The sequence below is a fragment of the Lotus japonicus genome, chromosome 1 (genome assembly GCF_012489685.1).
Source record: "Lotus japonicus ecotype B-129 chromosome 1, LjGifu_v1.2".
Classification (NCBI taxonomy): domain Eukaryota; kingdom Viridiplantae; phylum Streptophyta; class Magnoliopsida; order Fabales; family Fabaceae; genus Lotus; species Lotus japonicus.
Genome location: NC_080041.1, coordinates 2,985,040 through 2,999,890, shown reverse-complemented (window position 1 = coordinate 2,999,890; position 14,851 = coordinate 2,985,040). Strand labels below are relative to the sequence as shown.

The 14,851-nt window shown below is 32.3% G+C and overlaps 2 protein-coding genes across 8 annotated transcripts in view; one reads left to right on the top strand and one right to left on the bottom strand.

Moving 5' to 3' along the window:
* The window catches only part of LOC130733076 (uncharacterized), a 31,723-nt gene extending 29,439 nt beyond the window's left edge, over positions 1-2,284 (bottom strand). For 2 of the 7 annotated variants that reach the window (XR_009017317.1, XR_009017316.1), the window contains exons 1-2: positions 2,033-2,279; positions 612-841 (exon numbers count right to left, since the gene is read on the bottom strand). Coding sequence is in view for 2 of the 7 variants with exons in the window: in XM_057585141.1 (XP_057441124.1) it covers positions 612-671; positions 2,033-2,180 (208 nt within the window). In the remaining 5 variants the exon portion in view is untranslated. Of the gene's footprint in view, positions 1-611; positions 842-2,032 lie in introns of all 7 variants that reach the window. The other 5 variants (XR_009017319.1, XR_009017318.1, XR_009017315.1 and 2 more) reach the window with 5 other exon arrangements.
* A 5,404-nt stretch (positions 2,285-7,688) lies between these two features.
* On the top strand, positions 7,689-8,810 carry LOC130731515 (uncharacterized). Its single transcript, XM_057583820.1, has 2 exons — positions 7,689-8,520; positions 8,628-8,810. Exons 1-2 carry the CDS (start codon positions 8,205-8,207, stop codon positions 8,660-8,662), a joined length of 351 nt encoding a protein of 116 aa, XP_057439803.1. The 5' UTR covers positions 7,689-8,204; the 3' UTR covers positions 8,663-8,810.
* The last annotated feature ends 6,041 nt before the right edge of the window (positions 8,811-14,851 follow it).

Sequence of the window (14,851 nt, the reverse complement as noted above, 5' to 3'; positions counted from 1 at the left end):
ATGAACTCTCTAATCCACACTCTTCTAGTACTCCTTTCTTGCTTTCTCCCTACTCTATCCTTTTATATTCTTTTTCTGTGTGGAAGGTACCAAGGAAAAACAATTATGTTTTGTTAATGGGTAACGTAGATGAAAGGGTGGGGAATGAAAATGGTACAACATCAGTGAAATGGAAGAAGCTGCCACCTAAGCTAAATGGCTGAGAGTTGGAAGAACCAATGAACAGTAGAAAACTGAGATTTCAATCCCACAGCTTGCATCTCAGAATTAATTAATATATTAAAAATAGATCATATAGTACCAAACAAATTGTGATTTCTACAGTAGATATAATGACTCGAAGGCAAATTGAAGGAAGGGCACAGATCACAAGTCGTGATAGTTAAATTGTCATATTAATCTACAGGCTTCCAAGGGAATTGTGCCTGGAGATTTTAGTAGTTCAAGCAGGAAATTATCATACAAAAAGATAAAAATAGAAGACATTGATAAATTGTCATCAAGAACATGTGACAGGGTCTGCATCCAATATCATATAGCTAGTCATAGGAAGACACTTAATCCATTTCCTTGATCAAGCAATAAATGTAAAAATAAGACTGAAATCATACCATCAGAAGAAGCATTGTTGGTGGAAACCTGAGCAAGCAATTCTACATCCTTTCCAAAATCTTTCTGAACCAGAAAGAGAAAATTCTCAAACACAGGTCGAACTAAGGCCTCAACCTTCTTCAGAAATGCAAAAGTTCAGAAAAGAATGGTTTAACTTGGATGACTACTGAAGTAATTAAAAAGATGAGTTGAGCCTGTGAGTATAATGCTAGCCCAGCAGCCAGTCAACCTGAAATTATGAAGGTCAAAAGAATCTAAAATTGAAATGCAAATTTGAGTCATATCTTGTGCCATGTGAAGTCAACCACAAATGGAAAGTTCCATCGGGTGCTGTAGACTTAGGTTGGTAGAGCACAGGTTCACTCAGCACAAGTTCACAAAACTTTTTATAACCCTATTTTTTCTCTTTATTTCACTCTACCATATCAATTATCACATACCACATTTGTCACTCATCTATTCCAATATTTCAACTGTCCATTACTGACTTTTTTTTGTGAAGTCAAAAAGCATATTTACCATGTACAACTTTATTAAGATGAAAGAACAATACAACTCATATTTAGCATGTCTAGCTTCTTTTCAAAATAATGAACAGTGGAATCACTTAGCATGCTCATATTAAAACTTTCCTACCCGGTTTACCAAACATTAGCATATATCGTAGGAAATGTATAAAAGTGCATAAAATTAATGAATAATAGGCTTCTTTTGAATAACTAATACTTAAGGCATTACCGTCCTGGCATAAGACTCCATGTTTTCTTCAAAACACTTAATTTTTTATTAGAGTCTTATTTGTATTCCCCTAAACTTACAATTTATGTTACAAATTTCACTTAGATATCAGAAAGAAAGAAAGAAAACACAATGGTCAATTCATCGCTGCAGTTTTGAGTTATGTACTGGTTTTTTAAGTCTCAACCACAACCTCTAATTGTTTCCTCTGCTGTAACAGTCAGGGAACATGAAGGGAAATTTTCTTATAGATCAGACTTTTCTCCTTGAAGGTGACCTAGAACCCAAAACCAAATATTTGTTTACAACTTTCTATATATCAAACTTTTCTCACAGAATGTTAGCTTATGTATCACAAAAATATGCAAATTAAACAACAATACAACACCAAGATATAAAGTGACATTAAACTGATTGTGATTGAGACATCGAAGCATCTCTATGATATGCGCAATTTGCGTATCCAGTTGTATTCATAGACAAACACAACAGATTCAGTGCTATTGATGGTAGTGCAACAGCAAACAAAGAAAAAGAATGTAAATGTGTATTGAAAGTAAATTCAATTTGCATGTCCATGCACATTTATACACATTACAATTTGTTCTTGTAACGTTCAGATTTGAATCATCAATACGTGGTAAAGTGTAAAACTTTATAGATTATATGTAGAAAAACTGACCTAAATATATCTCGCCTGAGTGGAGGGGATGGCGTGGGGAGTAGGGTACTCCGTTGTTATAATCGTTGTTGCCTGAGGTGCGTGCGTTTTCAATTGTGAGAGGTCTTTTCAATCTGTAGGCTCGCTTCAAAGGAGGAGAAGGCCTCATCTGCGCCAACGCCGGTGGGTGAGCCGTCGCCGTGCCCACCACCACGGTACATTTGCGGAGACTGAACAGCGTGCGTTTGGGAGAGGCTGCGGCTGGGTTCAGATGCCATATATAACAGATTTCATTTTTCCGGATAAATCTCTCTAGTTAGTTATGAACTCATGATACATTTTTTTATAGGCGTTAGTTATAATAGATATTGTTTTTTTTTTGAAACAATAATAGATGTTGCGACATAACTATCTACTAGTGTTTTATACCCGCGCGTTGCACGGAGAATTTGTTTATTGTATTTGATACATCGATTAATATTTTAAATTATAAAATATTTAAGATGCTAAGAATGTAAGAACAATCATAATAAAGATGTAGATATTTAAAGAACATAAATTCAGACACTCAATTTTAGTGTTTTGTAAGCATACACTTCATTAACTAATATAAAGATTTTGAAAAACACAGAAGTTAATAAGTCAAAAGCTTTAAGTTTTGCATATGTGAGATATAACTGAATTTTGTTTGTGAAGATGTACTCGTGTTGCATAAAGGGTAATGTTTTTGTGTTTTAGATATGTAACAATACACAAATATATAATTATTGTTTAAATTATTAAAAATACACTTAAGTTATAGAAAAAATGAATTTTTTTTAACTCCTACAAATTTTCATTTTACATATAAAATGTTCCTCCCCGTGAGATCTCGTAACTCTAATTTGTTAGCACTAATAAATTTAGGTCATAATTTTATAGTAGATATGTATTAATATTTTTTATTCCTCGTACTTTTCTTACTATCCAATTATTATAGTTATAAACATATATAAATATACACTCTTAAAATTTTGAAAACAATACTAAAATTAATTATATTAAATTTTTCTATTAACATAATACCAATCAATTAGTTTAGAATATAATGATTGTATAAAAAAGTATAATGATACTTTTTATATAAAATAAAATCTCACGTAGGTAGCATTATATTAGCTTAAAATTAAAACATATCAATTGAAAATTATACGTAAATACAAACAATAGTCGCTTTTAGGTTTCAGAAAGATAAGCAGTAGAAAATTGTGTGCATCTCCAGAACAAATATTTCTAGTGTTTTTACGGTGAAATTTGCTCTTGTGTTTGAGGCATGGATCAATACCTTGGGTTTATTTCTAGCTTTTTGCCCCGTATGAGTATTTTCTGTTAATTTTACATGAATTTTCATGTAAAATGTTCATCCCCGTGGGAACTCTTAACCCTATAGTTTAACTTAAACAAAAATACACTATATATGTATTAATGTTTTATAATCTCCACACGACACATTTTAATCATCAAATTATCATGCCTTTGTATTTATTTCATTTTAAATTTTTCAAAAAGTTATGAAAAAAGTAATGGCATCATATTGATTTTTTATTTAGCACTAATAGGAATTAGATTTCGACCTATAAGTTCAAACAATCACTTTTTATCTACGTGTTGCACGAAGAACTTTCTCTTGTGCTTAAGACATGTTCAATACCATACTTTAGCAATATTTTCAGATACTAAAGGACATACTTAATGAGAGATATATAATGCTACATAATGTGTTCCTCTAATTTGATTTCTCTCTATTTATAACTCATCTCGTTCTAGTACTAAGTAACTACTATAATAACATCTAACTAACTTAGCAGTCCCTGATTAATTTCCCCTTCTGTTACATCCTTACATGAGTTTGAAAATTTAAGTAAACACACTTCTCTTAGGTGATAAATGGAAACAATATAGAAACAACCGCAGTCCGCAGCTAATGAGAAACTCTGTCAAATTCACCTAGCAACCATCAAATCTCTGCGTGTCCATGGTAGCTCTATGGACCCTCAGCAACAAATCAACTCCCTTTTTTCTGAAATTAATATTTAATAAAGATATTTTTAAATTTTATATTTGATTAGGATTTAGGTTGTTTATTTCTTGATTTTATCTTAATTTATTTTTAGAGTATTAATTAATTTTTATTGAATTTTCAGATTTTTAATTACTAAAAATAAATCAAAAATAAATCAAGATAAAATTAAGAAATAAACAACCTAAATTCTAATCAAATCTAAAATTTAAAAATGTATTTTTTTATGAGAATTAACCTGAGAGTGACACGTGGAATTTTTTTTATGAGAATTAACGTGAGAATGACACATCACTAAGAATTAACGTGAGAATGACACGTCACTAAATCAGCCTGATGGAAGTTCTTCTTTTGTTTTGTTTTTATTGTTATTTGTTAAATTAGTTTATTATTAGTCTTATCTCATCTCATTGAGATTAGAAAAGAACAACTTCTAGCATGACGTGTCAGCACCAAATTAATTTTTAGTGACGTGTCATTCTCATAAAAAAATTCCACGTGTCATTCTCAGGTATTTTTAGAGTATTAATTAATTTTTATGGTAATTTTATGGAATTTTCGGATTTTTATCAGAATTTTATGAGTTTTTATTGTGATTTGCTACATTTTGGTAGTTTTTATCTATATTTGTTTCTCTATTTTAGATTAGTATCTACATAAAAAAAAATTTAAGATTTTGTTTTGTTTTTATTGTTATTTGTTAGATTAATCATTATTAGTCTTATCTCATTGAGATATAATTTAGATTTGTTACTCTATTTTAGATTAGTATCTACTTAAATAGTTAAATAGAGTTAGGTTTAGATAGATTTAGTTTCATTTTATCTCTTTGTTAGATTAATAATTAACTAAATCTTAACATATATTCAACAAAGTCCTTATATGTCTTTGGCTTCTTTGCATTTTTAGGACTTTCTTCTTCCTCATCTTCTCTATTCGTACAACTTGCTTTGTTCCCTTTTCATAGACAATATTTTGTTCTATTTCTGCTGCTTTATGCTACCTTTAATCCATGGAGACTACCTTCTTGATTGAATGATTGACTTTTACTTAATTTTTTCCTGACCGACAAAGAGTAAACGTGTTTTGATTCAGGTTCGATGTGAGAATTTTTGAAATTGCTATGTTCTCACAGATCCTTCTCAAGGATGACCTTCAAGCTGTCTGTTTCAGAGACGTGAATGAGGAATAAATTGATTGAAGAGGTAAGCTAACATAGAAATAGAAACCGTTTTATGTTTAATATTTTTGATATGTTATTTGAATTGTGATCATTGTTATTACTCACATTTCTTTTCTTGGATTTGTCTCCTCTATATTGTGGACTGCACTCTAGAATTTAACAACTTCAGTGTTTGTTATTGTATACATATACATGTAGTTTTATTGTTTAATCAACAATGATATAGTTCTCTGACATAGTGTCATCTAAAGTTGCATACTTCACTTTGTTATTCCTGACCCTATTTTATTAGTTATAGCATCGTATTGAATGTTATTTTTAATTAAAATATATACAAATTGAATAATTATAAATAGTTAGTGTATATTTTTTTAAAAAAAATTGTATATTGGAAAACACAAAAATCCAGTTGAATTAATTTTTTGAATAGGTAACTGGATTTAAATTTAAGGCATTTATAAAAAAAAAATCACATGTTGACCAAAAATATGAAGAAAAATCCAACAAGCTATCTAAGCACATGTTGACCTTTTTAAATTTTAGATTTGATTAGGATTTAAGTTGTTTATTTCTTGATTTTTTTCTTGGGTATTTTATTTTATTTTGAGAGTATTAATTAGTTTTTATCGTATTTTTATTGAATTTTCGGATTTTTATTTAATTCAGGATTTTATGAGTTTTTACTGTGATTTTCTAGATTTTGGTAGTTTTTATCTATCTTTTGTTTTGTTTTTATTGTTATTTGTTAGATTAGTTTATTATTAGTCTTATCTCATCTCATTGAGATTAGAAAAGAACAACTTCTAGCATGACGTGTCAGCACCAGAATCTAGAAAATATATCAAAATCTAGAAAATCACAATAAAAACTCATAAAATCCTGAATTAAATAAAAATCTGAAAATTCAATAAAAATACGATAAAAACTAATTAATACTCTCAAAATAAAATAAAATACCCAAGAAAAAATCAAGAAATAAACAACTTAAACCCTAATCAAATTTAAAATTTAAAAAGGTCAACATGTGCTTGGAAAACTTGTTGGATTTTTCTTCATATTTTTTGTCAACATGTGATTTTTTTTATTAATGCCTTAAATTTAAATCCAGTTACCTATTCAAAAAATTAATTCAAACGACTTTTTGTGTTTTCCAATATACAACTTTTTTAAAAAAATATACACTAACTATTTAGAATTATTCAATTTGTATATATTTTACTAAAAACAACATTCAATACGATGCTATAACTAATAAAATAGGGTCAGGAATAACAAAGTGAAGTATGTAACTTTAGATAACACTATGTCAGAGAACTATATCATTGTTGATTAAACAACAAAACTACATGCATATGTATACAGTAACAAACACTGAATTTGTTAAATTCTAGAGTGTAGTCCACAATATAGAGGAGGCAAATCTAAGAAAAGAAAGGTGAGCAATAACAATGATCACAATTCAAATAACATAAAACACAAAACAGTTTCTATTTCTATGTTAGATTACCTCTTCAATCAATTTATTCCTCATTCACGGTCTCTGAAACAGACAGCTTGAAGGTCATCCTTGAGAAGGATTTGTGCGAACATAGCAATTTCAAAAATTCTCACATCGAACCTGAATCAAAACACATTTACTCTTTATCGGTCAGGAAAAATTAAGTAAAAGTCAATCATTCAATCAAGAAGGTAGTCTCCATGGATTAAAGGTAGCATAAAGTAGCAGAAATAGAACAAAATATTGTCTATGAAAAGGGAACAAAGCAAGTTGTATGAATAGAGAAGATGGGGAAGAAGAAAGTCCAAAAAATGCAGAGAAGCCAAATACATATAAGGACTCTGTTGAATATATATTTAGATTTAGTTTATTATTAATCTAACAAAGAGATAAAAAGAAACTAAATCTATCTAAACCTATCTCTATTTAACTATTTAAGTAGATACTAATCTAAAATAGAGTAACAAATCTAAACTATATCTCAATGAGATAAGACTAATAATAATTAATCTAACAAATAACAATAAAAACAAAACAAAATCTTAAAAAAATATTTTTTTTATGTAGATACTAATCTAAAATAGAGAAACAAATATAGATAAAAACTATCAAAATCTAGCAAATCACAATAAAAACTAATAAAATCCTGAATTAATTAAAAATCCGAAAATTCAATAAAAATACCATAAAAATTAATTAATACTCTAAAAATACCTGAGAATGACACGTGGAATTTTTTTTATGAGAATTTTAATTTTTTTTTTTCAAATTCATTCCGACCAGACAACTTTAAAAATCATCTTATTTTCTATTCTTTTTCTCTCTTTCCTTTTTTTTCCTTTTTCTTTCTTTTCACTTTTCTTTTCTACTAATAAAAGCATTAGAGTTAGCCGTAATTCCCCTGGAGCTCGTTTTTTATTTTTTTCAAATTCGAAATTTGGCGCTGACTAGGAACCATTAATGGTCAATAGTGAGGGTAAGGAATCATCATAAACACCAGGTTTAAAACCTGAGTTATTTCCAGAAATAGGTTTCTTAAAATTAGAAACTGATCAGGAATCAGGAACATCAAAGACGCCAACGATACCATCAGATTGAAACGGCTATACCCTTAATTGCTTGATCCACATGATTAGCATTAATAGGTTGCTGGAGCTGTTGACCAAATTGCATGATTAGCGTTAATACAATTATGTGATTGCATATCATCATACCCGTAACCCTCTCAATACTGAAGATATGGTGTATGACATAGTACGTTGAAAAGAAATCTCAATTAACAGCTTTGAGCCTTTGACTAAGATAATATCATCATTAATTTTTTTAGAGAAAATATAGACCTTTCGCCACCCATTGTCCTCCTATATATATTTCCTCAATTCCACACTACTAGCACCGCACAATCTCCATCCTTTTCACTAATCAAAATTCATTCATTTTGAACTTTGAGACAATGAGGTGCTCGGCATTTGCAATGTTTGTGCTGCTTGCTGCAGTCACTTTAGCTATTGGTAACTTGCCCGGCATCTCAGCTCAGATTTTCTGCAAAGGCAATGTCTTTACAATCATGAATGAATGTCAGGATTTTGTTAAGTTTGATGGGCCTGTCATTCCTCCATCAAAGTCATGTTGTGATGCCTTAAACGATTCTGATATGACTTGTTGGTGCAAATATATTCCGCCGTTTCAGCGGTTTTACAGCGTGGAAAGATTAATCGGTGCGGTCGTGACTTGTGGTGGCAGCGTTGCTCCTGGAACCAAGTGTGGAGGTAAGTTTTCAACTCCTATTGTTACTTTAATTTGATGTCATTTTTTTGGTTTATATATATAATGAATTATTAGATCTCTAATACTATCAATCACCTGGCTCATTCAGATTTTATTGTTCCTGGTCCACCTGCATCTTCATAGGATGAACTTCAACATTCAAGACGCGTCGATCGGAGCTTCGTTGAATTATTTTTTTGACATCCACATATTTCCATTTCTTTGGTTTGTAATGACACGATTTAAGTTGAGAAAAATCAATCTTAATTTAATGAAAGACTAGTTCGATTATATTTTCCTCTTTCTTTCTCTTGCATAATAATATTGTTCATTTTTTCTTTCTTTTTTTTGAGACTTTATCTTTGTTTCTTTCATCACTTATTTAAAAAAAATCACACATACAAATTTTGAACTGTTTGTATGCTTCTGATTAAAAAAAGAATCAAACAAAACAGAATGAACAAACTATTATTTCAGTTTGAAGAATTCAAAAGAACTTAAGAATATTTCTTAAAAATTTATTAAATTTCTTTTAGTGTAGTGAACGCCAAATGTCTTATAAGATTGCAGCTTATAGAAAACGAACTTTCTACCTGTTCAAACAACACTTTTTACTGCCGCGATTGGCATTCGTTGGATATTTTTATTATTAATTAACACTATAATTTATCAAAGTATTAATTATTCAACGTATTAGTTTAAAATTTATAATATCAATAAGGGTACTTTTATTACACACATATTAACTATTAAACCAATCAGTCAACAAACTGTTAAACCAAACTACTAATATAAATATAAAAACTTAAATTATTTCACACAAAAACACACACACGCACACGTATGTATGTATATATATATATATATGTATTATATTATGATTTATAGTAGTACATTGAAGTTGAAGTAATAGTATTATAAATCATTAAATAGTATGTATCAAATACAAGACACTGATGTTAAGTATTAACATAATATAACAATAATATTTTTTCTTACAGATGTCACAACTTTGGTGTACGGAAAATGAACCATTTTATATGAGCAAATGTTTATTATTTGTTTTACTTTAGAAAGATAAATTGTACCCTTCAAGATTGTTCATCAGCTTAAATTGTAACAATAATGTTCTATTTTGATCGACTCGATTGCTACAAATAAACCCTTTTTTAGTACAAGTGAACCCTTTTTTGTACCATAAATTGCACCCTTTGATCCTCATCTCACGGGGAAAAAAACTTTTTGTTATAAAATATCATTGGTAATAAATATTGATATATGGTATATTATGTAATCAAGATTATTTATTAAATTAGTTGATATGCTAAATATGTGTTACTAAGACAACATCATTAATTTTTAAAAGAAAAACATGATTATCTTTGCTAGAGCGCACGTTTGTATTGATGCTTAAGTAGTTTATCTCTTTGTCAGACCGCTTGGATACTTTGCCAGTTGAGTGAGAGTATTCATTCCTAAATCAAGTTGCATTGGCCGACCAAATAGTGTCTTCTTAAGAGCATAACTTAATGAGCCAGTTACAACATCATCGGGTCGTATGACTTTTAGAGTCGACCAGCACATGAACATATCGTTTAATATCAATCTTATGTAAGTGAGAATGACGTTGTTATAGGAGTTGGGGAGACCGCAATGATAAACCCAAAAATGAGGTAAGAGAAGATGTGAGGGTGGTGGTCTGATGCAATGAGATGCTTAGTTGAGAACCATTTCATGGGGTAGCGATGAGAAAGGCGGCGATGAAGAGGAGAAAAAGAGGTGCCCACTAGGGTGGGCAAGTTTCAAACTGGTCCACCGGTGGACCACTATCATATGCCGTAGGATCTGAGAATCTTAGAATATTCTTTTATTGGATGGTGAGGATTAAATGATGCTAAAAAGGATAAAAATGTAAATTTATAACCCCTCTTCATCTTCCCCAACCCACCGACCACGATCTTCATCTTCCCCAACCCACCCACCGTCTCCACCTAAACAAGGCCGGCGGTATCACCGTCGTCACCCCTTGACCTCTCAGAACCTCTTTCTCACTCCCACACCACCACCACCAAAAAATCCCAAAACCATAAACTAAAGAATCTCCAATGGCAAATACCCAGAAAAAACCCATAACTAACAAACACATCATCTGGGTTCGCTTCACTCACAAAGCAAGTCGGCATGTTGCGTTTTGCTTCCTTTGATGCTATGGCGATGAAGGAGGACAAAGAGATCTGAGATGGGAGCGCAGGTCTGATTTAGATCTCAATCATTCAATTATGCGTTTTGTTTTCTAACTCTAAACCCCTCTTCTCTCTTCCTTACAAGATCGACGACGAAAATGGTCGAACCCACACAACAACCTTTCAATATATCCCCTGTTTGTTTGAGCAGTGAAGGTGCGTGCTAAAATTCTCCCAGAGGACTTGCGTGGATCTTTGGTTGGATGCCTTGCTCTTCTGTAATTGCAAGGGCTCGTGGCTGCTGTTACTAAATTAGTGGGGGATTTGGTTTGTTCAGGTTTTCTTTTGTACAGTAGCAGTTTTACCAAAATGGAATACCAAAAAAAAAAACCTTAACCAGCTCAAAGGTGTTCCCATCTTCTCAACTTTACTGAGGTGGTTCCCGAATTGAAGATTATCCTCCTTTTTCATTTGCCCCTCTCTTTTATTGTTTTTTTCTTCTGTGTAATTTGTTCTTGGAAACTTGTAATGAAGCAAGACTCTTTCTAGCTTGGACATTCAAGTTGTGATGGGAGAGGAAATTCCGATGATAAGAAATTAGATTTAAATATGAGTCTAGGTCCTGAACCAGTAACCTAGGATGCACAGGTACGGGTGCGGTACCGGGTACGGGTACGGTACCGGGTACGAGGTACGGCATTTTTAGAAAATCCTAGGTACGGGTACGTTATAGGTACGTTAATATATATATATTAAAAATATATATAAATATATATAGTGAAGTAAAAAAATAGATATCAAATAATCTATGTTACATAATATTATTAATTACATATCAAATCTCTCAATATTCATATATCTTGCATATAATAACAATTCAAACACACGGTAAAGCTTGTAAAAAAAAACACATGGTTTCAAAGTACCCATGGCGTACCCACGGAGTACCGGTACCCGGTACGTACCCGGTGCGGGTGCGTAGTCAATTTCAAAGTACCCGTGCTTCAACCAATGAAGCTATGAATTTGGATGATTGAGATTTTTTTAATATATTTTTATCAATTATAAATTACCAATATAACCCTTGGTCCACCTGTGGATCAGTTTGAAACTTGCCCACTCGGGCACCAGAAAAAAAAGATGTGTGGCAATGGAGAGGATGGTTATGATATGATTTATAGACAAATTAGTCAATTTTCAATGATGCGCTCATGCCTCACTTATTTGCTTGTATAGCCTTCACCATAGTGATATCTATTCTATTTTTCTCCTAATGAAAAAATATAATTTGTAGGAGGGGGATAGTGTCTTAATCGTTGCTCTATTTTTCTTTATTAAAAATCACTATCTGAATTGTTACATGGACATTCAATTTCATCAATGTGGACACTAAATCGGATGTATATCTATAATTATTCTATTATACATTCTTATCCAAAAAAATTCAAGTTTTTTAATACCTAGACGAATAAAACTATAAAAGGCAAGCACATAAAATGAAGCATGTCAGGCAAAGACGAAGCAAAGTCCAACGTTCATATTTGAGCAAAATTATTGAAACTAGGGCCCTAGTTCTGTCGACACAATCATGTTTGTTTCATTGTGAAGAATCCTCATCAATTCATCATAGACCTATTGCACAACTTGTAACTTGCCGTGAACTTGTACCTCCATAATCACAAAATAATCTCTTCCCGTTTGAGCAGTACATGACGTGTCCCTTTTCAACGGCATCGTGCCCAAAGGATACGCCCAACGTGTACGGTCAAAACAGAGACTTGATAAATTTACCAGATCCAACAAAGAAAGAGAGAGGTAGTAATAGTAATAGCTACGGGTAAATAGCCAAGTTGGTCCCTGAAAGTGTTAGCCGCCTTCAAGTTGGACCCTAAACTTCTAAAATGCTTCCTGCAGTCCCTAAATGTGGCTAAAGTCATTCATATTAGTCCCTATCGTTAAAACCTTAGACGGCCGTTAACGGAAACAGTGACTTTGATTTTTTTATTATATTTTTTTTGCCTAGGTGGACTGATAGTGGAACTGGAATGTTAGGAAAACATTTATTCGTCAAATTAGTCCCTGAATGTGGCAAATTAATCCCTAACATAAAAAAAGAGAATTTCTATCACTGAAAACCTCTGTTATCTTCTTCCATCATCAAGTTTTAACTTGAAAACCCCAAAAAAAAATCCAATTTCAAAAAAAAAAAAATTAGATAATTTAAAACCCCTAATTTTTTCTAGGCTTAAAAGCATTTCATGCCCCTGATGTATCAAGTTTGTGTAAATGTTACCCCTGTTCTTTTTTCGTCTATGTTTGTACCCTCCATGTTTCACAAATGTGCACCGTTTGCCCCTCCGTCACTTTGCCGTTTAAAAAGGGTGACGTGGCCGTTAAATGCCCACATCAGCATCCTACGTGGCATGACACGTCATTAAATGAAAATCAGAACTTGGGAAAAGGAGGTGGGAGGATTTGAACCCATGACCTTGAATTAGCAAAACACAACCATTACCAGTTGAGCTACTGAATCAACTGGTTAAATTATGACCAACGTTGTATTTATATCATACTTATTATCATCATTCTTAGATTATTCATCATCTTCATCCCCAACCACATTGAAACCCAGATTTTTCCATCTCCAATATCAAAGGAAAAAAAAAACATGCATTTTATCATCATCATCATCATCTTCATCTTCAAACCCCACTTCCAAAAACAGTTACGGTTTCTCTTTTATAAACCCAAAAGTTTTCAGTTTCACTTCACCTTCAACCATCAAACATATAATTTTTCTTTAATTTCCCCCATTTTTCCTCTTGCTCCTGCTTCCAATCGTGAGGAAGAGAGCTTTTAGATTCACTGTGCAATGGGGGAAAACTGGGTTTTCCGACGGCAGCGGTGATGGGTTGCTAGTGGTGCGTGGAAGGGCTTGGTGTGAATTGGGGAACCCAAGCGACCCACAAGCTGCCACCGGCGACGGTGGTTCCGTTGATGAAGGATAATGGGATTCAAAAGGTGGAGCTTTTCGATGCGGATGATTCCACCATGGATGCTCTTGCTGGGTCTGGGATTGAAGTCATGGTTACAATCCCTAATAAGCAGCTTGTTGTGGGCGTTCTTCGACCTCAAGTTCACTCCAAGGAACATGGAAATTTTGTTGTTATCAAGATGACAAATCCAAAAGTACTTTGTTGATTTTGTAGAAGTCCAATTTTTTACCCTAAACTAACTTCTAATAGCACTTCGTTTATTTCTTTGTTTGTATTGGTTTTGATTTCTCTTTGTGTACTGATAATCTTCATACTAAACTTAAAAAAATAAAAATGAATGAAGTTGTTCGAAAAAAAAAATCAGCTTGCTTTGATGAATGACTATGTTAGTTAATTTTGGGTTTTTCATGTTAGATTTTGTTTTGTTAGCTAATTTGGTTCCAGATGCTGTTGTTGGGGAATAGATTTGGTTGGGGATGAAGATGATGATAATGAAGAAATGCATGTTTTTTTTTCTTTGATCTTGGAGATGGAAAAATCTGGGTTTTAATGTGGTTGGGGATGAAGAAAATGATGAGATAAAGTAGATGATGAAGAAGAATTTGAGAAGAACAAGGAGAATGATGATAGCAAATATGATATAAATACAATGTTGGTCGTAATATAACCAGTTGATTCAGTAGCTCAACTGGTAATGGTTGTGTTTTGCTAATTCAAGGTCATGGGTTCAAATCCTCCCACCTCCTTTTCCCAAGTTCTGATTTTCATTTAATGACGTGTCATGCCACGTAGGATGCTGACGTGGGCCACGTCACCCTTTTTAAACGGCAGAGTGACGGAGGGGCAAACGGTGCACATTTGTGAAACATGGAGTCTACAAACATAGACGAAAAAAGAACAGGGGTAACATTTACACAAACTTAATACATCAGGGACATGAAATGCTTTTAAGCCTTTTTTCTAATGTTAAATTCATCACTGTTCATCTTCTTCTATTGAATATCAAACCCAGCAATTTTTAAATTCTTCTCCTCCATTCTACAACAACTCGTCAACTCTCCTCTCATCACAACTCAAAAGAGCTAGGGAGAAGCAAAACCCAGAAACACATTCAATGAAATCTACCCAGATGCAAGCAACTCCAATCCAACTCC